The following is a 25,272-nucleotide window of genomic DNA, read 5'->3' as shown; positions in this document are numbered from 1 at the left end:
TGAGTGCTTCTCCTATGTCAATTCCTTTTTGCACCCTCACAACAGCCTATGAGTCAGGGGCCGCAATCATTTTCCATTTGCATATGAAAAAACAGACACCAAGGGTCACTTGACTTAACAAGGGTGACAAGGCAAGGCTGCCGTCTGGACCTAGATGGACATGTCCCGAACGACAAAGAGGAAGTTGTGAACGGTCCTCGGTCGTGTCAAACACGTATTCGATCTAAATCAGAGTTATGGGTGTTTGTTCAAGGCTCTGAAGAGCTGTGACTTTCCTGCACCCACTTGAACTCTACCAGTGTCCGTTTCTGAGAAGAATAAGCAACTAGATTTACCCCGGTTGGCTTTGAACCAGCTGATTATTTAAGCCTAATCCATAAATTGTGTTTCGTTCTGCAGTTTTGTCTTGCCATGGGAGATCGGGTTATTACTCTCAGAACGAATAAGGGAAAACAAATTGGCAACAACCACCACCACAAGGAACAGGCAAAAAAGCATGAGCTTCAATCAGCAGTTTTTGCCTCGACCAGATGACGTTATGGTGCGATACCATAATTAAAAACCCCAGCACAACAAAAATGAGAATTAAGTTATAACTTTTAAGAGTTGAGTCTCCTTAGAGATTGCTAACCATTTTTTAAAAGTGCAGACATTGGGATGGATGGTTATATAATTGGAAGCTGTTTACAACACAGTCTTACCTTGGTTGCTCTGCGGGAGTTAAGACTATGGCTTGTTAAAATTGTGAAATAGTGTGGCTGTTCAGTGGGGGTGTAATAACCCAATGGATAAGGGTGGAAATGAAATATGTTTATGTGTAATAACTGCCGTCCTTTAGAGTAGTTGTACTTGTATTTTCAGAATTCATTTTTCCCCTCAACATTCAAAGACTCAAAATTATACTAAGTCCTATATAACAAATTTTTGAGCATCCTTTTTTTTTTGTTTTACTTCTGTTTATAGTCATCATTTTTGTGATCTTAAAGATGATATTCATGTTGTTGATTTCAACTATGATATGCCAATATTTTGAAGGATACGTGGGTAGTCCACTAAGCTCGGCTGGTGGCAAGATGTTCTAAATATTTTGCAATCACGGCTACGTTCTGTTTTAGCTGGATCTTGTTCTCACACTACCCTACCTGCTACAGCTTTTATGTCATTTAGCGGTACGGAGAGAATTTAATAACTTAGCAAATATGGGAGAACTTAATAACCTAGCAAATACTGAGTGTTTACTAAGCTTGAGTCCACTAAGCTAGTGGACTGGCACTAGATATTCGGAACATACGGAACAGAGTGCAGTGTGACATAAAGGGAGGCTGTAACAAAAATAAATAAATAAATAAATAAATAAATAAATAAATAAATAAGTAAGTAAGTAAGTTAAAAAAAAAAGGGAGGCTGTAACGATAGGGGAGGTAGAACCGGTGTGTGACAAATGGGAGACAGAATTATTTTCTTCAGTAGTTTTCTTAGGCAAGTGGACACGTTCCTCATCTTTTCCTGGGTCCAAAGCAAGGTGTCATGCAGAAGAGATGATTCTGGGAGTCCACAATGAATGGATTTCATGTGAAACCGCTTTAGACTAACGCAATATACGTTATTTAAACTACAGGTCGGGGTGCCTGGGAGACTCAGTCGGTTAAGCGCCTGACTTCAGCTCAGGTCATGATCTCATAGTTTGCGCGTTCGAGCCCCGCGTCGGGCTCTGTACTGACAGCTCGGAGCCTGGAGCCTGCTTCGGATTCTGTCTCCCTTTCTCTCTCGGCCCCTCCCCTGCTCATACTCTGTCTCTGTCTCTCTCTCAAAAAATAAAGAAACATTAAAAAATGAAACTAGAAGTGATAGATAGTTTCAGGTCAACATAAGGAAAAATGGGTTGTGCAAAGCTGAGCCAAGCACCTTCAGAGATGGTGCTGATTTTGTGCCTTTGGTATAGATTTGTTGTGCACCTGGCTCATGAGGCATATATGTCAGCAAATGTGGTTTGGTTCAGGCTGAAGGACCACTGCCCAGAAATAAAATAGCAAAAATTCCTGAAAACATTGGAGGAGAAGATTCTCTGTGGCCTAGCTCCCTGTCACAGGATCAAGGTTGCAGGTTCAGAAATTCTGGCCATATGTCTCTTCCACAGTGGGCGTGTAGGAGTCAAACAAAACTGAGGTTGCCTCCTAGGTGACAAGGAGAAAGAGTAAACTGAGGGAATCAGGCAGGTTGTAGGTGATCAGTAGAGCTAATGGTGCAGACATTATCCTTGGTGTTTACATAACAGGAAGTGAAGCTATAGCAGGGAGGAGGCAGCAGCTGGAAATGGTAAGTGCCAGGCTGGACACCATGGAAACAGTCAGAGGAAGACTTGGAAGGATGCCTCAGCCAGGGACTCCACCTTATCAGATGCTGGTCCTGTCATGGTGGGATGAGTCATGTGTTTAAAGTTGGTAAAACTAAGTTGGATACTTTCATACTCCCAGATGTAATTATCTGGGGAGATGTCTTATGCTTATGGGGAAACCAAAGGAAGAATTCTTTTTTTTTATTTAAAAAAAATTTTATTAATGTTTATTTATTTCTGAGACAGAGAGAGACAGAGCGTGAGAGGGGGAGGGGCAGAGAGAGAGGGAGACACAGAATCCGAAGCAGGCTCGAGGCTCTGAGCTGTCAGCACAGAGCCCGACGCAGGGCTTGAACTCACAGACTGTGAGATCATGACCTGAGCCAAAGTCGGTCACACAACCGACTGAGCCACCCAGGTGCCCCCTCCCAAAGGAAGAATTCTTAAAGGAAGTGCCATTCCAGCTGGACCCTGAAGGTATGGAGTAAAGATGGTGATGGCCATGGAGATGGGACAGTCACTGTCCAGCCACACATTAAGACTCGTTCTGCTTGGTGTAGGGGATGCGGCATGTGCCAGGGAGAAATGGGCAAGAAGCTCTCTTCTGCCTCTGACGAGCAAGGCCCCAAGGTCTACCCTGTGGTGCTGCAAGCTCGCAGGATCCCCTTTGCCCCTCTTACCAGCCAATGTGGTTTTCATTTCAGCACACTTAACAGCAGCCTATTCTACTCGTCACTATGACGGAAGAACCCCTTAGTTTTGTTATCTGCATGCCTGATGAGGGAAGGAGAGAGGGGACCAGGCCCATCCTTGTTATTTATTCTCCCCTGCTGTGCTATCTGATGTGATGACTTCCTCAGTCCTCCCTCGCTCCCTTTGAGGTCCTCAGTAGGCAAACGCTGGCTACCGTGTGCGAGAGTACGGATGTAGGACATTTCCCTGGTCATAGAAAGTTCCCCTGGGCACCCTGTTCTACTTAATATTTTAATATGATCATCTGTGATAAATGTAGTAAATCAATTATATACAGGCGGTTTTATAGTGTATTGATACTGAACATTATTTTACTGTGGTATCGAATATGTTACTCTCACTGTTTCCTGCCCTGGTAAACAAATTATCCAAGCAATTAAACTCCTGATTCTCTGTGACAGCCAGCGGTGGAAACTTCTGAGGTCAATGAAAAGTTTTCATGAGAATCAGCATGAGTTTTCTTAAGTAGTCATTAATCTTATTAAAACAACTTCGTTAGGCCGTAAGCCCACTAAAACACATTTAAACAAATGGGAAGTATGCACATTATGCGGGTTTCTCGGAAAGTCAAAGCAAATAATATATGTCATCTTTAAAAAGGGGTTTTAGGGGCGCCTGGGTGGCGCAGTCGGTTAAGCGTCCGACTTCAGCCAGGTCACGATCTCGCGGTCCGTGAGTTTGAGCCCCGCATCAGGCTCTGGGCTGATGGCTCGGAGCCTGGAGCCTGCTTCCGATTCTGTGTCTCCCTCTCTCTCTGCCCCTCCCCCGTTCATGCTCTGTCTCTCTCTGTCCCAAAAACAAATAAACATTGAAAAAAAAAATTTAAAAAAAAAAAAAAAGGGGTTTTACTCGATATGTTGCAAATCTTGTTAACGATTTCTGCAATTTCTTGGATGAAGCAGGGAGGACAAAGGAAGAGTGGAGACTTGCCTGAGGATTATGTTAACTCTACAAAATGAGAGAGAGAAACTAAAGATAAGGACAAAAAGGATAATGCTAAGGAAACCCTAGGGGCACTTTAAATGGGCACAGTGACTCACACTTTGAAAAGGGCCCTGAACGCTGGCTGTGCTTTTTAACTTCTGTCCAGAAAAATAAATAAATAAATAAATAAATAAATAAATAAATAAATAAATAAACTTATGAACGAAAGGAATGTACTTTACTTGTAAAATCATTACATCAGTAGACTCACCCTCGGGGCTTATGATAAAATAATCATCGTCAAGCAAAAATAAAAAATGTATTGATAGTTGGGGTAGGGGGAAGACTTTAATTGTCTAGATGCTGTTCAGGAACATCTGATAAGGTCAGGTTCAGAGACTTGAGGGGTGTGGCTCATGTCTCTACACTAAGCCCTAGGCAGTAAGTTGAATCCTTCCTCCAGATTTTTTTTTCCTCCAATTTTTTTTTTTTTTTTTTTTGAGGAACAGTTTCACAAAATGCCCCACAAAAGGCGTGCTTCTGAGGTCAGGTAAAGTCTGGGATGTGCTGTGCTCTCTACTTCTGTTACAGAGTCACAGAACTCTCTGGAAGTCCCACAGTGAGGTTTGCTCACCTTGGCTTAATTTAGCCTCCCTGAAAATGGTTTGGCGAAGGAATCCCAGGTATTTGGGCTTCACACCATGTCGCAGCCTGCAAACCATGATGGTGTTCCGTAAGGTGTCCCGAATCCCTCAAGGAGCCCTATGGTTTTGTATGAGAAAAGTCCGTGGTTTTAGGATGTTGAAGGATTCAGGAGTGAGTAGCATGATGTCCGCAACTTAATTACAAATGATTCAGCCAAAAATATATACATGGGTAGTATATGTGTATGTATGTATATGTGTACACACACACACACACACACACACACACGGAGGAGTGAGCTGAAAACATGGCAAAATGTTCACAACTGGTGAATGACAGCAAAGGATATAATTTCTAATACTTTTGAAGTATTTCTCTAGTTTTGAAATTTTATTCTGTAAAAAGAGGGGAACGTTATAAACACCATCACAAGCTGTACTGGTTATTTTAAGGAGCGAAGGGGTCGCCATATGGAGAGTTGATTAAGCAAGAGAAAGGATTTTAAGAGCCAGACAGAAGTGAAAGGGGAAGGATTCACATCGTTGACTAGAGACAGGGACTCGGCTGGGGAAAAGCTTTCCAGGGCATTCTTCACACCGCCTTGCCATTCCTTGAGAAGTTGTGGTTCCATCTTCCAAAGTCTGTGCCTCAGACCCTCAGTCAGGCCAATGGGAACGTTGCCCAGAAAAACACATCATGGTGTTGCTTGTTCTTACTCCTGTCCTGTGCACTGCAGACCTCGGTGTGACACAGAGAAGTCTGCCAACTTTAAATAGCGTGATGCAGCCAGACTAGCGATGAAGCCACCCTGAAAAGGGGATCTCAGGATTTACCTGAAAGCCCCAACTTCTGGACCACGTAAAACCAACAGCTTGAAATTTGCCGTAGCCAGGGCCGGCCTGACCTTGATCTTCCTGGGACTGACTATTAATCCCCAGCTCGCAGCTGGCTCAGGGAAGCACATGTAATAGATTGCACGTCACCTTATATGCTTCCAGGGCACAGACGTGGGCACGCAGTATTTTCTGACTAACTTCTCAAGGACTTTGGTGAAGGTTGCAGCACAGAAAGCTGGAAGAGTTACGTCCCCAGTCTTCGGTTGCCGGTTGCCCCTGCCTTTATCATTTGCTGAAACAATATTGCAAACGTTGCTGTTGCCCTGAGGGAGAAGGAAGAACCATTTAGTTTCATGGATGCATCATTTACTATTGCAAAGCTGTTGCTAATATGCTCTTTCAGACAATGCTAGCGTCTTTGCCAACCTGGCTCCCCTTCCTAAGCTCCTTCTCCCATTCCTGTTCCTCCTCCTCTTTTTTCTTATTGTTTAACCTTTACAGTAGGTTATAAAAATTGTAAAATTGGATGTGTTCATATTTCTGTTGAAGGTTTTAACAATAAGGGCTCCTACCTCCCTCGCTAAGCTCTTCTTGGAACACAGTGAAACCGTCAGACAGAAATGGTCTTCTGATGTTCTGTCAGTTATTACGGTGTTTCTATAACTTTATGGTCCTACCCATTGCATGTATTGAACTGCATAAACCTCATGAATCTATCTTATGTAATTATTATAGTTGCTAAAAACAATGCGATATCTACAGACTTGAGTATCTTGTACGTTAAGGCACCAAGCTACAAAGAGGCGTCAAAAAGACAATTTCTTATCAATACAAACATATATTTATACTTTACCTTCCCTTCACACTGGAGGCTAAATATTAGGCTACATATTAATTTCCGGAGAGTAATATTTATAAAACATATTGCTAATAAATGCTAACATTATAAAGTTTGACATTTTTATTGTGCTTTACATGTTACAAAGTGTTGTCACTTACAGTATCGGTAAAGATGACTGAACAAATGACAATTCAATATGTCTACAGATGTTGTTTTATAAACAAGTAAAAATAAATGGGGCTGCATAAGACTTAGGATCTCTTTTTGTTTCTCATTATTCTTGTACTAATTGTTTTTAATAAACCATATGCACTTGGGAGGCTGAAGGTTTTTTCTCATAATGATAAAAATATTCTTTATTATTTCTAGATGATCTTGATGAAAATATTAAAATTTTAAACAAAGTTTTTATGCCACTACATTTTATGTAATTCTTATCCAACAAGAAGTAAGGTATAAAGGTTCAAAGAACTATTTAATGTTATAAATTTTAAAAAGACAGTTATTTTACTAGTGAATGCTTCTAAATAAAGAGTTCTTTGCAGAAATGGCATCGTGACACTATTTGGAAAGGTTCCCCTAACGGACAGAATAGCACTACGTGTGTATGGTAACATTTGAGAGAAGTGATCAGAGATGTTTAGTTATTGATTGTTTTTTTTTTTTTTTTTTTTTTGTCCAGCTTTTACTCTTGTGTTATTTGAAAGGCATTTGTCAAGGTAGATCCAGACAGAAGTGTGAAACACAAGGTGCCCATTTCTGCACACTGCGGCCGGGTTCCTTAAGCCCCTCAGGACTCTTGTCTTACTTTATGTGTGCCTGTGCATTGGAAAGTCTTCACTGGAAACCCAGGAAGCTGTGATCAGGCCACTCGTATCCTGAGAAATGGGCTGGCGTGTCCCTGTAGATAAGATTTTAAGAGGAAAAAATCTAGAGCCTTCAAAACTGTGTAAGAAGCATGAAATAGAATTCAGGAGCAGTGGTCTTTAAATTTCCAATAGTCCCTATATTTCCTGTGCTTTTAAAAAACCTCAGCGGCACAGAATGCATCTAACTTCCCCGCGTGGCAAATACTCTTGGCTGGCTCTCTTGGCAGCAGGTTGCTAACTTTGCTGAGTAAGTCACAGGGCTGTTGGCAGGAAGAAGAAAAGATTTTCACTCTTTTCGGCATAAAACTAGATTTTCTAAATTAAATTGTTGTATCCTCGTTGGAATATTTATCCCGCTAATGTTTCAAAATGCTCCCGAGGAGTTCGTTTAAAAATTTGTCTCAATTTGGATTCAACGCTGATTGGCTACTTCCTCTGCTTTTTTTTTCCTCCCCCCCCCCCCCCAGCAGGTAGACCACCTTACAACAGCTTTTACGTTTATTGCAAAGGCCCCTGCCAAAGAATACAGCCAGGAAAACTCAGGGTGCGGTGTGGTACCTGCCGACAGGCGACGCTCACCTTGGCCCAGGTAAGGAGCTACAGCATTGGCAGAAACTGCCCAGAAACATGAGTGTGTGTTTCCGGAGATGGCTTTCAGGGTTTTGAATCCAATAAGACCCATGGCTCAAGAAAAGAGACATTCTTCTATGCGGTCGTGATGGTTAATGGTATCTGAAGTTTCATTTAAAAACATTACTCTGTCAAACGTTAGGTAGTGCCGAACCATTGTTTCCCTATCTTTAATCCAGGCCTACTGAGAGGAAGTACAGAGACGCTTTTATAGCGAAAAGGTGTCGGGCTTTGGCGGGGGCGTCTTTTAGAAGAGGCCAGAAACTGGAAATGTTTCATGTCTTGTTCCGTGCAACAGTAACATGGTTGTGTACGTGTGTCAAAATCCACTGGACGGTTCACTGAAAACGGGTGCACTCGGGGCCGCTAAACCTAAGTTATGCCTCACGGAGGAAGCAGAAAGGGAAGTCATGGATCGACAACCGTGTGCACGCGGGTTGGGCCAGCCGCCACCTGCCGTGGCCTCCACTAGTGTGGCACAGCTCACTGGCTAAGAAGGATTTCACATTTTTAGGTGGCCAGGAAATATCAAGAGAATGCTGTGTGGCCCACGGACGTTATATGAACTTTAATCTCCGACCTCCATGATACAATTGTACCCGAAGGCCACTCATTTCCTTACGTGTTGTCTGTGCCGCTTCTGTGCCCACGGTGGGGTTGAGCAGTTACCGCACGGACTGGTTGCCCTGCGGAGCCTGGCGTATCTATCTCTGGCCCCCTAGAGAAAACCCTGATATAAAACGTGTGCACAGCTAGGCCATGTCTCCCCCGTGATGGTTGTGTAGGATTTGGCCACAGTTGATGCGGATGTGAATGTGCGCGGGCACAGAGGGCATTCTGGTTGGTGCAGCTATGGGGGCTCAGCCAAGGAGGCATTAAAAAGGTCAAAGGTTTTCAGGCAACCAGGGCTGAAGTGGGGACAAGTACTCCCTGACCACAGCGCCCCCCCGCCACCCATGGCTACCACATTTAGATTTTATTCCACAGACAATGGGGAGCCAAGGCAAAATGTTAAAAATAAAGGTGATTTATAAAATGACGTTTTAGAACCCTTTATTAGTGGTGTAATGGTTTGTCATTGGCACTGGTGTTGGTGACAGATTGAAGGCAAAGAGGCTTAATTAATAGACTCCTCATATGGTTGGTGGGCAGTGGGGCACTGGCCTGGGTCAGGGTGGTGGCCCGTGGCATGGGTCTAACGGAGCAGCATGGTAGAAAATGAAGGATATACCCGGCAAAGGAGAAATCATGGATCCCTGCCTCAGGCCTGGGAAGACGGTGGCATCACTCAAAAGTACAGTACAGTATTTCATCATCATACAACCTGTCAGCTCCACAGGGGAACCCTGTGAACTCCACTTAGGAAGACAAATCCTAAGTTTGTTCTGACTCTCTGGACTGGACCGTTTTCTGGGGGCATCACTAGGCAGTGCTTCTGTCTGTGAAATGGGTTCTCTTAAATACCACAGAAGTTTCTCTTCCACCAGAATCTCTCCTCTGCCACTAGCCTTTTCCAGTGCGTTAAGTAGCCTCTTCTTTTTTTGATCTATGCTTCAGTCTTGATTGCCTCTGATGGTGGATGTGACCTAAATATACCAACTTCCAATTGTTCGTAGTAAAAACAGCAATAACAAATTATTATTGAAATCCATGCTTCATTATTTTCCTGCATTATGTAATTGAATTATTTCATAACACTCTTAAGTATCGTCAGTGACCTTATTTTAGATGCGAGAAACCTGAAGCTTGAAGAGATTAAGGAAACAAGAGTTCATGAGACCAGGGGCTTGAACCGGGCTGTGTGATCTAAACTTGTAAACTCTACAGTCTCCCCGTTTTTACTGCACAGATATATTCACACTAAATGTCATGTGCTCAGATATCCCCAGTGATCAGACAGGTGATTTAAGAATGGGTGAGAAGTGGGCATCGGGGGTGGTGAGGACCACGGTGAATGAAGAGGCCAAGAAGCCACTCCTGCCACTTGTTAAGAAGTGATTGGCTTAATGGGGGCAATCTTTTAATTAAGAGAAACTGTAAATGGGGATTTTTATGTGAAATTTCTCATATTAACAATAGGCTCCAAGGGGGGGGGGAATCGAAAACAAAAAGGAAAAACAGCCTGCGGTGTCTGTGTAAATGCATGAACCAAAGTTGTATCGTATGGGTTAAATGGTACATTAACGTTGGGTGCTTAGAGGGCCTGGTGAGCGGTAAGCACTTATTTAGAGGGAGTAATTGTTGAGAGGCAGTATGGTGGGATCCTGAGAAGATGAGTCTGCAGACTCTTTGTACTACATGGGTTAGAATTCATATTTCATTATTTCCCATTTATGTCAACGTGGGGACATCTGTCCACCGGGATAATGGTATCTACTTCTTATTTCTTGGGAAGATTAATTAATCTATGAAGAGTATTTAGAACAGTAACTGGAACATAAATAATTAGAAATCTTAAATGCTTTCTTATTGTTACTTTTTTACTATTATACTTAACACACACACACATACACACACACACACCCACACACACACCCACACACACTTCTATGTAATTCACCATGAAATCAATCCATCCTTTGGCTAACTCCTTTCAAAGAAATGAAAGCATCCCCTTCCCACCCTGCTCATCAAGAAGCTCTGTGTATTTCCCTCACCCGCTCACCTGGACCAGCATGTCCTTGGAGGGATGATCTCATGCACCCAGTGGTCTGGGTTCTGCCCCATCTCAGGTGCCCACTCCCATGACCACCCCAGACTTTGCCAGTGCCTAGAACTGCTCCACATTTGATTACTAAATTCAGACTTTTATTCTCCCTACATTGTTTTTACTCTGTACATTGTTAACCCCTCTCTTAAATTTTTCTAGAGCTGTCTCGTGCCTTTTCTTTCGTCATTTCCTCCACTGACAGGCTCAAACTTCAACCCCATTATTAAAGATAACATTAAGTTTCTGTTCCACATTCTATGCAGTTGTCCAGTTGTCAATATTCCTAGTGTCCCTAAGCCTCTTGTATCAGATAACTTGTCAGTTGGCATCCCTGGTGAATTTCAGCCCTCCGCACAGTATCTTGCCCATGGTGGGGCACAAAGCTGACAATGCTAAGTGAATGGCATCTATATTTGAACTTTTACACATTGACAAGATAGACCCATGTACTTTAGAAATTCTATGTGACATTTTGTAATCATAGTAATAATGATTGTTTTGCTACCATTTATTGATTTCCTTCATTACATTTATATTCTGGTACTTCTTTTTTTTTCTAATTCTCATGACAGAACTGCACTGTAAATATTATTGTCTACTGTTTTTAATAAGGAGACTCCATGAAGTTAAGTTATGAGCCCAAAGTTAAACAATTAACAAATGTTGATGCCAGGGATGAAAAGTCTTCTGTGGGTCTATAAAGCCTTTTCTAGGATAGATTGCTCACTATACAAATCTGGTAATCAATGTCCTATTACCCAACTGCTTCCCTGTACTTAAAATACCATTCAAAGAAAAAAAAAAAAACTACTTAAAGATTTAGGAAAAATGGAAAAGATTTAAAGATTACTTATTTAATCTAAAACATTAGTATTGTTACTAGCTGTAACATGCCTGGAACCCAGTAAATGAGGACTTTGATTTTTTGTTAATAACAAAAATCCACACTCAGTCGTACCTTCAGAAGATATCTCTGGAGCAGCTGAGTAGTCACACTAGTCTGCAAGTTAAGTCTTGGCAGTGGGTGGGGCAGGTGCTGAACTTTGTGGAGAGGAAGCATTTCTATGAAGAGAGTAGGCAACTCTTAGGGTTCATTTTTTCAAACTTTATCAAGATCTACAACGTACAGAATTTTCTGTAGTCAAGAGAGAAAAAACAAAAAGGAAAGGACTTTGTGTGGCTGACAATTTACAGTAGAACAGGGGGTGGTTTATCTGAGCTCTTGCAAGGAACTTGTTATATGCAAGGAGAAAAACCAGAACCTACTTAGCCACCTGGGTTATATTTTGTAACATAGTTTTATTTTTTCTGGTCTGGAAAAAAAATGAGTCTACAATAGGCCCTTTGCCTTTCATGGGTCTTAATAGTAATCTCCTAATTAATTTTTGTTGTTGTGGGGGACTTACTCCTAATGCCAACATTTCCTCGACACTATTTAAATTTTGCATGCAAGATAATGAGCTGCCTCTCATACCTAATGCTCTAAGGTTTAAGTGTTTACATGTTTCATATTTAATACGATGCTCTTAATGAGTTGGCAAGGAAGATAGGACGGCCATTTCTGCTGTGATGTTAAGAATGGGAAACTGATGTCTGAAGTTTGGGCCTGACCTTGAGGGTAAATTGAAAATCAGCTGGGACGCCAGGTTTTCTTCTGTCTTTAAATGAAATTACCTTCTTTATTTCATGGTGACCTTGGCCAGGGTTTCCACTAACCAAAATATCCTTGAGAAACGTGAATGCTCACTGGAAAATAGTGAACAGCGGCTGATTTGAACAAAAAACATGGCAGGCCTCCAATTTTCATTTGCCTTTGCAAAGACAGTCCACTTAGGTCCACCCAGAAATGACACAGGGCTGAGCTCAGAAGGAAGGTTGCTTTGTACTTGCATGTATGCTTCTGACTGTGTTCTTGAACAATAAAATGGGTAACCTAAAATTACCTGTGTCATCATTGTTTCCCTCATTGGTGTGAAAAATCAAATGATGACTAAGTCAAAGCCTCAGAGACTTTCTTCTTTTTTTATTTAATACAAAAAATAAATGTGGACAGAAAAAGTAAGGTTTTCCAAGGTATGTAGAGAATACACCGCTTTTAGAAATAACTAGAAATTAAAGAAGGAGTTTATACTGGAAAAAGAAGCAGCACCGAGAGGCTTAAAGATGCTTGTCTTCTTCTCTCCCCGTGGGTGCCGCTACCAAACTCAAGGTTAGAGGGTCCGCAGCCGTGGTCCTTCCAGTCCATCTTATTGTTAGACTGCGAGTTTGGTGGTGGGGAGAGAGCCCTCTGGCAGGGGAGCAAGGTCTGCCGTCAGGCGTGCCTCTTAGCTGCTGTCAAAGATTTCCCAGGACCGATTCATAAGAACAGAAGAGGCTGTGTGACTAATTAAAACATGTGCCTGGGGTTGACGAAGTTTAGTTAGAACATGATGCTGATGACGAGGAGGGAGTCCCCAGGGGTCACGCTAAGAGGGCAAATCCTCCTCAGCCCTGTGGGCTTCTGCTCCCTGAGACCTAACGGTGCCGTCTCCTGCATTCCGGGTCCCTTTCTGCCACCACAGTCCGGCCATCACCCACATTCCGAGTGGACTCAGCCTCCTGAGGAAGACAGAGCTTCCGGGACAGGGAAAAATGGACTCGTTTCTCTCCCAGGACACAGGCTTAAAGTACAGTAAGAGTATTTATGAGTGAAACAGTTCATTGAGTAACAATAACCGGACGCTAGGACAGACGTGGAAGTGAGGGAGAGAGCACACCGCACGGGCGCAGTCTGTCCTAAAATACTGGACTCGGGGCTGTCTGGGAGCTGAGAGCCAGAGACAAAGGCTTCCTGCACTCCTTTTCCCGTCAGATGTTCTAGATTCGAATTCTGCTGCTTAGTAGCTGCGGGACGTTGGACAAGTTACTTAAATTCTTGGTCTCGGTTTTCTTGTCGTAAAATTGGAAGTAAAATTTTTCATCAAAGTTATCGTGGATTCAATGATTCCATTCTTTAAAGTACGAAGCATAGTGAAAACAAATATAAATAAAGTACTGAGCACAGTGGCACATAATTCACGTTCAGAAACTATTGCTCTTACTGTCATTTGTTCAGGTGACGAGTTTTCTGCCAAAAAAGCATCAGAGCAACTGTGGAACTCTCCTTGTACCCTGATACCTGCAGGGCGCTTTAGTTGTGATCAAGGTTACACCCTGTTCATCTCTCCAGCACAAACTCTAGGTAGCCCGAGTTACCTACCATCAGCATCTTTTTGTTTGCGACTCAGTTTATTAGTTTTCCAGTGAATCAGAAGCCAGGAGACCAGTGCAGCCAAGAGCTGCAGAGAACCCCCCCCCCCCACCCCACAATCACTATTATTACTTTATCTCAAAAAGAACTTTATCTTTGCCACTCTAATGAGATAGTCTGCCACGGAATAGCATTAAAGCTAAAAGGTTTCTGATGAGGAATGGGGCAATAAATAGAGTAAGATGTAAACCGCCTGGCGTGATGGATTTTATTTAAAATTGGTTTATAGATTAGAAACAATTTATGTGAGGATATTTATTAAGAAATATTGTCTAAATGTATAATCATTCCTGAACTTAATATTTGTTGCAGATTAATTGTTAGTAAGGAGTCCACTTCTTCTCTTCATATCAAAAGCTATATAATAAAGCCTTGGACTATATCTAAGCTTGTTTAGAAATAAGTATGTGTAATCCCACTTTTTACTTATTCAATTCTTAGGCATTTCTGAGTCGTTGAAAATTATTTTGTTATCTAAATATTTTTTAAAAATTGTAAAGCCCATTTTGGATGTCCAAAATGTGTAACCTGGCCCTGAAGTCTGTTTTGATTTGTGTTATGATGTTAAACCTGCAAAGAAGCTAGTTTTTGTGGTGGATTGATCTCACATCAGGGATTTAGGACAGAGAGGGAGCAGAAGACAGGTCTTGCCTCTGTAGGTGCTGGGGCACCCGTCCGTTCCCTTCTGCCCCTGTCGGTTCTGCCCACGAGATTTTTCTTGGCCGTAGGGACTCTCCTTCCTCCATCTTTCTGAAGCCCACCTTCTTTGTGTTATGTTCTCTTCGGTCCCACTGTGGACTCCGGCCCCCTCCCAGCCACACACTCTTGACGTCCTCACACTGGTCAAGTATCCCGTCAAGAGTAACTGACAAAAGATTCAGAGATTAGAAGATTTTTCCTCTTTTTCTCTTTTACCAAAACCAGTATCTGGAAAAGAGCCAGTCTCAGGTAAAAACAAGCAAATAATAATCATAACTCAAACTGCAAATTAGTATCAGAAAGAATTTTAAGTTTTAATGATTTCTTTTATATTAAAGCATGATTTGGGGTAGTTTACACATATATCAAACACTGCAAAGTCTAAATGTGAAATGATCTACTTAAATTGGGTTGATCCAGACCATTTCAGGATATCATTGTCAGCCAATATAAATGATTTAAAATTGTAAGTAAATGCTGCTAGTGTCATTTTCCTAAAACTCATAGTAGTTTTGGATAACTCATGCCTAGAGTACAGACTTAAAAATACTCTTTCCCATCAACCTCTATCTCCGCTGACTACAGATTAATTTGCTAGCCTCTTTTACTGATTTTACCAAATTTACTAATTTACCAAAAAAACTATCAGGGATAATATCATTCTGGAACATTCTTCTGGAATTTTTATTTATATGGTGATTGCATTACTCATTTGATTATTATAAATATATTCAATGATATATTTTCTGAGCAGATTTTAAGAAATGCTCGGTTTATTGAAAGCTAAAGATCACAGGTGAATTCATCCTATGAAAGTTTTCTTCTTGACTGTATTTCTGAATATATTCCTATGAATATAATCAAACCTCTGACATTTTATGTAGGAACTTTTGGGTTATACAAGATTTCTTTCTAATATTTATTTCAGTTATTTTTTCCAGATTTTTTTCCTACCATTTTCTCTACTAAGTATTTATCAATTTACCAAAAACTTCTTTTAAGCAATTATAAAGTCTGTAGCATCTTATATAGAATCGGATTGTTGTAATGGCTTTCAAAGACATCTCAAGTCTCAGCCGAACCATTTTATCTTCCTAAGAGCATTTGAGATGTTATATTTGTTTAAACACTAGATATTTTCTGCTGCAGCTAGAGGCCATCGAGACAGATAGAAGGAAAGAGGACATTGAACACACAGCACTCTGGGAGCAGGGGAGGGATCTGAAGAGCTCAGAGCCCCGAAGACTGGGGGACACAGTTTATAAATAATCCAGTAAATCATTATATTAGCTAAGTCAACTTCTTTGCGTACTTGGTAAGTCAACTTCTGGTGGATCAACTTTCAGCTGACTTCCCTAGGAGCCCCTCCTACAAATGGCCACAGAACGTACACACATAGAACACAGTAGTTTTATCCGTTTAAAGATAATACATTTTCAGAAAAGCTCTGGATCATTTTAAAGGTTCTGGATCATTTTAAAGATTTCTCCAATGTTTGAGCTGGGGTTCTGGTGGGAGAGGAGCCATAGGCAAGAGAAGAGGAAGGTGGAGGGAACAGAACGGCCTCTTGGACTTGCCTTGAGCCTCCTGGTTTAGAGGCGAATGGCAGCAGAGAGTCGTTTTCCATCAGAGTCTGGGGGAGAACCTGGGCAAAAGTCAGAGTTAGGCACACTCAGAGTTGTGGAAAAAGGAGCCCAACATCGCTCGGAGAACCAGGGGGATCCCAGACTCGACTAACAGGATTAGCACACAAACACGCAGGTATTCAACTACATTTCATTTCAGACAAACAAGGAAGTCTTTGTTGGTGTACTTATGAATACCTTACCTGGAACATACCTACACTGAATAGTTTCGATCTGAAACTCAAATAGTCATCTCTACTTCACCTGGCAACACCACTTCTGGGATCGTGTCTTCCCTCTTGGCCGGGGCATCGGTGTAACAGCCGCTGGCACTGACACCAATGAGGGAGCCCTCAGTGGGCTTTTGGTCAAGCTGCACAGGTAAGCAGGTGCTGGAGCAGGAGGTGAACAGCAAGACTGACAAACACGGTGTGTGGAGAAGAGCCACAGGGGGCAGTCGAGAAACAACAGGATTCCTGAGGAGTAATCCCAGCATCCTTGTGTGAGAGTATTCAGCCAGCAGCCACCTAAGCCACACGCAGACCTTTGCTAGATTCAAGTGTTCGTTTCTGGAGATAAATAAATGAAAAATAAATACAAAGAGAGCTATTTATTGGAACTACACAGAATATTTTGACAAAATCACAACTTTAATGTATTTATAAAACATAAAGAAAAGACAAGGGTTCTCACAGAAAGTTTTCAGTATACTTTATTCTCTCATTTAAAGCTGCAGTTGGTCCACCTTCGGCTCAGGTCATGATCTCACAGTTCCTGAGTTCGAGCCCCGCATCGGGCTCTGTGCTGCCAGCTCAGAGCCTGGAGCGTGCTTTGGATTCTGTGTCTCCCTCTCTCTGCCCCTTCCCCGCTCATGCTCTGTCTCTCTCTGTCTCTCAAAAATGAAAACAATGTTAAAAAAAATTTAAAACTGAAGTTGAATGTATCATATTTTAAAAATGTGTTGTTTTGTTTATTGGTTTACAGTGCTGTCCACCAGCATTGATAGAATGAACACTCACCTAACACAGGCTTAACCCATGAGGATATCAGTGTTGTTCTGAGCACCGACTGGGTTGTTTGTACCTTTACTATGCACTGTCCATGGCACAGCACTGGGCATCATGGCATCAGGTCTGCAGGGAGTGCAGGATGATAGGGAACAGCCTGCACATCTTGTTTGTTCTAAAAAGGAAATAGTAACTTTGAAAATACTTTTAACGTTTATCGTTTTTGAGAGACAGAGAGAGCAGGGAAGGGGCAGAGAGAGGGAGACACAGAATCGGAAGCAGGCTCCAGGCTCCGAGCTGTCAGCACAGAGCCCGACACGGGGCTCGAACTCAGGAACCGCAAGATCGTGACCTGAGCCTAAGTCAGACACTCAACCGACTGAGCCACCTAGGTGCCCCAGAATTAGTAACTTTTGGAAGCCTGCTTGAACGCTTCTCCTTACATCTCATTGTTTTAACTTGGTCATATGGCCACTGGTAATTACAAAGGAAGCTTGAAAAACAAGTATTTTCCAAAGGTGAATAGGATATCCCTGATTGGCTTAGACCAATCTAATTTATCCACTGAGTTGAGTCCATCGCTTCTCCAGTCAAAATCGACATTCTATTAATAAGGAGAGAGAATGAGATGGACGTTTGGCGGGCAGTTACTAATGGCTGCCATATTTGTAAATGAATAATTACTTTAGATAACTTTCATGAACTCATCAGTTTCATTATTGAGTCTACATTATATACTCTGTTTGTATCACCATAGCTACACTGGGAATTTGGTCAGTCTTGAACTTCTTTTTGTGTGTGAAATGCCACTGTTGTTGCAACAGTTGTTTCTCTGCATAAGTGTGGTTCCCTGGTTGTCTATAGAATGATATTGATAGATTATCCATTTGACCTCTTAGAAGCTTTATCTAGAATTGGGTAAAGAAAAAAATGGATATTTATGGCAGTGGGTTAATTTATTTGTTCTTTGCTTAAGAAGTGAATAGTCCAAAAACCTCCCTGGGGAAAGACAACTAGAATTTAGTGGCCCTCTCTTACTCCATACTAATAAAATGTGGAGGGTGGAAGAGGCACATTGAATGACACTACTACAGAATTAGGCGAGACGGTAGAGATCGGGACTGTAGTCATTTTACAGAAGCATCGATACTTATGCATGCGTGCCATCTTCCATCTGGGAATATCAAGCTACCTGGATAAATGCATCAGGGAAGCCAGATGAGAAATGGAGAGGGTAACTGACTTTACATGGGTCCACTGTGAGAAAGGAGCCAAACTGATAATTAAATCTGAGAACCCAAGTTCAGATTCTTATTCAAGGTACCCATATTGAGTGCATTCATTGTCTGACTAGAACTGAGGGAACCTAGAGCCTTGTTCTGCAGCTTTTTCCTGGAAAAAAAAAAGTCAAATTTACTAGACTACATTTCTTAAATGGGGCATGGAAATTCAGAGACTGAATAAAAATCAAACATGGATGTTTTCCTTTAGTGAGGAGGCAATATATGAGTGCTAGTGTACTTGGAACATAGCAAGCTGCAGACATTAAGGGGGCTTTAATTGGATGGTGACTGCTTTCTGAGGGGCTAGTTAGGTCCACTGGTTTGTTGGAGGGCATACTGCTAATAAAGCTAGGAGCCGGGGGCGTCTGGGTGGCTCAGTCGGTTAAGCAGCCGACTTCGGCTCAGGTCATGATCTCGCGGTCCGTGAGTTTGAGCCCCGCGTCGGGCTCTGTGCTGACAGCTCAGAGCCTGGAGCCTGTTTCAGATTCTGTGTCTCGCTCTCTCTGACCCTCCCCCGTTCATGCTCTGTCTCTCTCTGTCTCAAAATAAATAAATGTTAAAAAAATTAAAAAAAAAATAATAAAGCTAGGAGCCATGGTGTGAGCCTTGCAAGAGCCACTTGCCTTTCTGAATATGAGTATAACCCTACAATTACTTGTTAAGATGATTAAACTAGGGATTCTCCCAGCTAGTTTCAGAGAATTACATTTCTGTCAGGTGTCATGATGACCCTGAATTTTATGTCTTTTATATCTTCAGTTGCACATTGGGAATTTCGTATTCATTGAGAAAGCCATACTAATTAGCATACACTGACCTACTGCTTAGGAAATGACCTCCAATTAAAATGATCAGATATGGCCATCATGTAAAGCTGGCAGCACCATCTCATGGACAAATGGAACTTTCCTCACCATAATGTGTTAAAAGTAAATGAAAAATCATGTTTCTCTTTCTTACCGAATAAAATATCCTATTTAAAGTAGTTAAGGTAGAGAGTCAGTGAAAACAAATGTCATATAATCTGTAAGTTGTGTCATGTTGCCATAAGGCTAAGATTTCAGCTTTTCATAAACATATATAGGAAAGGTGATTCTGTTTACATATGTAGATAGATACATGTATACATCTAAATGTATATCTATATATATCCATATATATCCATATATACATCTATCTATGTATATACATATATACACATACATATATACATGTATACATCTGTATCAGATCTATATACATCTATATGCATATCTATCAATATCTCTACAAAATAAATGGAGCGTGTCCAAAAAATGAAGGACTCTGTGACTTGGGTATCCCTCTACTCTAGTCTATTACTAGACTCAGTGCCTTGAGTCAAAGACTAACCTTTTCCATCTTGTGCTTTATTTTTTTAAGTTTATTTATTATTACTATTTTTAATGTTCATTTATTTTTGAGAGACACAGAGACAGCGTGAGCAGGGGAGGGGCAGAGAGAGAGGGAGACACAGAATCCGAAGCAGGTTCCAGGCTCCGAGCCATCAGCACAGAGCCTGATGCAGGCCCCAAACCAATTAACCATGAGATCATGACCTGAGCCAAAGTCGGACTCTTAACGAACTGAGCCACCAGGTGCCCCTCCATCTTTGGGCTTTAGAATAGTGCTGGATGTAGTGGAGATGATTAGATGTGTTTTTTTGGAGTAAATGAATAATTGCACTGAGGGCATCATGGTTATTCTATGTCTTGGCCTACCCATAATCTTACAATAGAAATGGAGCATGTAGTCATGCAATCTACATTCCCTCCTGATACAAAAATTGCTCTTACAACATATGCTCAGCAGTTGTCACTTGTCTTCTGCTTCGGCAGAAGCATTTAGCAATGGAGGAATGGAGGAACAGAGGAATTGTTGCTTTCCAAGTTAACTGTTGTCATTGTACAGAACTTTAATTGATGGAGAGTTATTGCCCTGAAATCTGTCTTACCCATAACTTATAGTTCTGATCTGTGAAAATAGACCAAAATGCAAGGAATCTTCCATTAGGCTGGTCTTCATATGTTTAAAGCAGCTAAAATTATTTACTTCCTGTGTTTCCTTTTGCTACTAAACTTATGACTTTCAAATGTAAGAAAGGCTGAAAGTATCACCTTGCCTCAAAGAAATTCATTTTTCTGTGAATAGCTTCAGGTCAGGAAAGGTATGGCAAGCATGTGAGAGAAAGATCGTTGTTGGGGGTGCCTGGCTGGCTCAGTTGGTTGAGCATCTGACTCTTGATTTCAGCTCAGGTCATGATCCCAGGTTATGGGATCGAGCCTCATGTTGGGCTCTGTGTTGAGCGTGGAGCCTGCTTAAGATATTCTCTCTCTCTCTCTCTCTCTCTCTCTCTCTCTTTCCCCCTCTCCCTGTGCCCCCCTCCCCCGCTTGCACTTTCTCTGAAGGAAAGAAGAAGGAAGGAAGGAAGGAAGGAAGGAAGGAAGGAAGGAAGGAAGGAAGGAAGGAAGGAGAAAGGAAAGAAAGAAAGAAAGAAAGAAAGAAAGAAAGAAAGAAAGAAAGAAAGAAAGAAAGAAAAGGGAAGAAAGGAGGAAAGGGTCATTGTTAGATAGGGATGCACTGGGAGGCAGGGCCAGCAAATGACCACTTGAACTTGGATAAGGCTTGTGTGGACAGACTGGGGTTGATCCAGAGCATTCTTGGACAGAAGTCTGAATTGCAGAAAGGTAAAAAGGTAACATACATATGTGCCTTCTTTGTGGAATAGTGATGGTATGAAAGTTGAGGAACCAAGAAGTGTGGTTAGAAATGACAATTCAGAGAGTTGTGTTCTCAGGAGCTGAGAATACAGGATTGTATGTGATGGGGTTTGTGGAGCCACGTGCACCTTGATGCCTGGTAGTGACTCTTATAAGGCAGCTCCAGGAAGTTCCAGCACAAAAACTGCACAATCTGCCAGGCTGTTTCTGAGCATCGGTGGTTCCTTTCGCTTGGAATGCCTTTGTGTCTTTCACTAAAGGCACTGCTCTAGTGTTCTAGTGGGTGGCAGTTTCTACCAGGGCCAAATGGATAACTCAGTTTCAAATACAGTTTCAGTGCAGTACGTAAGTGTCCAGTCTAATGAAAAATAGTCAAGCAACCACGTAAAAGGCTTTCCCATACCCCTGTCAGGGCCTGTGTTAGACTGAGCACTAGCTGGAGAAACTGGGGGTGTGGGGCCTCCTTCTTTCTCCCCAACTTGGGCTTCCAGCCCCGCTCTACCATTGTGCTCTATGCAGTTTCTGATGTCTCAGCGTCGAAGCCGGATGAGACAACTAAGGAAAATCAAGAGGGAAAGTTCTTACCTGACCTGATAACAGCTGTCCTTGGGATACTTGAACTGTCAGGAGCTGGAAACTGTGAAATGCAGACTCTATGTCATGGCTTCTGTACGGGCCGTTTAGAGGCCACCATGAGGAATTCTAGCCTCCCCTGCAGTGATGTGCTGACACATATCCTCCAGTCATGACCCTACCTCAGCTCCTGGATTCTCACCACTTCTTGCCCAGATTTTCTCTGTTTGAAACTCCTCAGCTTTCCAGGAAGAAGGTAGAATGGCATTTGTGGATCTCTTTCTCATTTTCCAAGGAAACTACTCAGACATGTTTGGTCTTAACAAAATCTGGGATCACAAGCAGAGCCCAACATGACCTCACCAATCTAGCTTAGAGATTTATCCAGTGGAGCTCAGCCCCCAACTGGCTGCTTCCTACTGACTCCACAAGGGCCTTATGAAGCTCTCTGAGTTACTCCAGTGCAACCCTTCTTTTCTAATTTAAGATGAAGAGAGGTATTCCATTATGTTGGGATGTTGACATAATGCAGTTTTCAACAAAGAAATCATCTTCACAAATTATCACTACCCAGTCCCTAATGAACCAACTTTTGCACACACATTGTTGGTGAGAGATTCCAGTAAATGTGTTGCATGTTGGACAGGGGGTAAATGGAAACTTTGCACATTCCATTCAGTTTTGCTGTGAGCCCAAGACCGCTCTAAACTGATAATTTTTAAAATTCTGTCCTTGGGTTTTAGATTTATAAATTTGCATATGGAATCCGTACCTCTCTTGGTTTATAATCTCTCTTGTAGCTGTGCTGAATACAATACAATGTTCCATTATAATGCAATGTTCTGTTATGTATTATTCTGAATAATATAATGTCCTATTACGTAAGTTGACTCTGTAGAGACTGTAACCATTTAGAAAGTATTTCCATGTACATTGCCTTGATTCATATGGCAACTACATAAATTGGGAAAGGTAGGCATCCCTTTTGCTATTTATAGCTGAGAAAACTCCACGAGGTTCGAAGAGAACGAGAGAATTACCAAGGAAACAGCATGAGGTGGGGTTCTAATTTGAACCCACATGGTCTGAAAACAATCTAAAGATTTTCTGGTTCTACTACATTCCTCCCCTCTTAGCAGAGAGCTAATATCTTGGTTGGTACATCATTATTTTGACATCACTTGCTCATACACTCCCTGAGGCATTCAAAATATTTAAGTGTGCGTGATCACTGCCATCCTTTTCTTCTGAGATGTTCTTGTATTTTCTTTGATTTATATTTTGGAGGCACCATCTTTGTGGAGGCCACAGATGCCGCTGACACGTTCTTTGCTAAATGTCATGTTATAGATGTTGCAGCCATCTATTAAGTCCCATCTCATGGTCTCAAGATAATAAGAACTGAAACTTAGCTGAAATGTGGGCTCTTCATACCACAGAGCTGCTGTCATTTAGACTAAGCCGTTACCCACTAGTCTTTCCTGGAGAGAAAAGGATTTTCAAATCGTTTATAACGAAGGGCACAGTGAACAATGGATTTTGACACTTTTAACCTGAAATCCTGCCCTTCCTAGTGTTTTCTTAGGCAACATGACTAAGAAATGACTCTTCAGAAGAACCTAAATTACTTTCGTTTTAATTTGGAACAGTATGTTCACGTGATGAATTTCAGTGTCCTTTATTCGGAAAGCTGCGATTTTAAAGAGAGATGAATAGGAGAGTAAGTCGGTGGAAACATTAGCTTTTATATTTGATTCTGGTCTACCATTTGCTGGGGAAAAAAACATTGCATATTTACCTGTTGCAGCTTGAAGTTTAGTGAATATTTGCTTGCAGATGGCTATGTATTATATTGAACTTGGGAAATTCCAATGAGTTTAGAAAAAAAATCCATAATATTGGAAAATGTGCTGTGGTATATAATTTAGGTGAAATATGTACTGAATAACATCACAAATCTAGGGAAACGTCAATTTTTAAGTTTGGAAAGGCTGCGCTCAATACAATTGCATAGCAATGTCAATTTTGCCATATTAGAGGAGGCTTTATTTAGGTTTGCCAAAACAGAAGACCAAAGGTGGACAGGAGTATCGTTTTGTTTTGTTTTGTTAAGATTACAGTTTTATGTATAAGAGTTTTGAGATGAATGTCTCATTTAGGAGACTGAAATTGGTACTGTTAGAAAGTAAAGAAAATTGGTTTGCTCTCTGTCCCTCGAAGGCCTACAGGCAAGTGCATCTCAGTGCTCCCCATTCTGTTCCAAACAGGCACATGACTGAAATTGAAAGCCCATGAGAAATGTGCATCTGTAATTTCACTGGGGGATCAGGATGGAAGGAAAAGCAGAGAAGGGGGGCAAGCTCGAAGAAGGAACTTTTGGAAACGCAGCCAAGAGAAAGAGATGACAGTGTGTGTTCTTCACCTTCTTACCTGATAAATCAGAGCATTCCTATCATCGCAGAATTCCATCAGGTGGCACTAGTTTAGGGAATTCTGGTTAGGTCAGTAAGAAGCACCTGTTTGGATTTTTTTAAATTCAAGTGCATTTTCCTAAAATTTAGAAGAAAGAGGAGAGAGAGAGAGAGGAAAAACAAAGAAGAGAATGCAGTAGCTACTTGGCTGTTGCTGACATGGGGGCTGGTGGGGTCAGAGGAAGTCAAACTAGAGGGATTTAAACCTTAGGAACATCTTACGGTCAGTGAGCCAGAGGCCTAGAAATGCAATGAGGCCTGCCTTGATCACAGCCAGTAGTGACAAATGTGTGGCTAGGACCAAGGTCGCTTGCTTCACGGTTTTGTTTTGTCACCATGTTGAATTTCTTCCCATATGTAGACTTTGGCATGGGAACATATGGAACCAGAAATCTTTGGTTGTTCTAAGACAGCAAGGCTTACAGTCTCTCCTATCCCATGCTGAGGCAGGAAAGGAAGTTGATTTCTTTCAGAGGGCAACCCACTTCACAGGCAGTCATCTCCAGGGTTCAGGGACATCCCGGATGGTTCAGCAAGGACACTGGGTCAGGAGATTATCTGGCCACTTGAGCTAACTGCAGGCCTGTGAGGGTTAGGTGTCCATAGGAACTATATCTCAGGCCACTGTTGGCTCTAGACCAGGTTCTTTGGTAGAAAACCCCCAAAGTCACACCTTTCTTCTTAGGATCCTATTACTTCTCTGTCTCCTTACATTTTTCCCATCTGGAGAGTGGCCACCTTCCTCGTGTGTCTAATTCCCAATGTGAGCAAATACCATTCTCCCCATGTTTAGAAGCCAAATGTAGTGCTGTTGCTAGGCAGGAAATCTGGTCTACTGGAGACCACAGGGTTGTAGAAAATACAATTTTGTCAATGAAACAAAGATGTATATTAACCCCGTACTTGTGCATTTATAGAAATCCTTTTTTATAATAATTTTTTCAAATCAGCAGAAAAGTGACAATAATAACTTGTCAGATATGTTATAAACGTTGGCAGAAATGACCGAATAATAGTGGGCTTTGGCAGTTGGTGAAAAGCAGT

At 41.7% G+C, this 25,272-nt stretch overlaps 1 protein-coding gene across 2 annotated transcripts in view; it reads left to right on the top strand.

Moving 5' to 3' along the window:
* Positions 1–25,272, top strand: part of PRKN (parkin RBR E3 ubiquitin protein ligase) — a 1,351,707-nt gene that overhangs the window by 491,666 nt on the left and 834,769 nt on the right. The window contains exon 4 of one of the 2 annotated variants that reach the window (XM_030316747.1): positions 7,674–7,792. In XM_030316747.1, the coding sequence (XP_030172607.1) occupies positions 7,674–7,792 (119 nt within the window). Of the gene's footprint in view, positions 1–7,670; positions 7,793–25,272 lie in introns of both variants that reach the window. The other variant, XM_030316746.1, reaches the window with a different exon arrangement.

The sequence above is a fragment of the Lynx canadensis genome, chromosome B2 (assembly GCF_007474595.2).
Source record: "Lynx canadensis isolate LIC74 chromosome B2, mLynCan4.pri.v2, whole genome shotgun sequence".
NCBI lineage: Eukaryota > Metazoa > Chordata > Mammalia > Carnivora > Felidae > Lynx > Lynx canadensis.
Note: the sequence above shows the minus strand (reverse complement) of the source record. Positions and strands in the feature narration are given on the sequence as shown.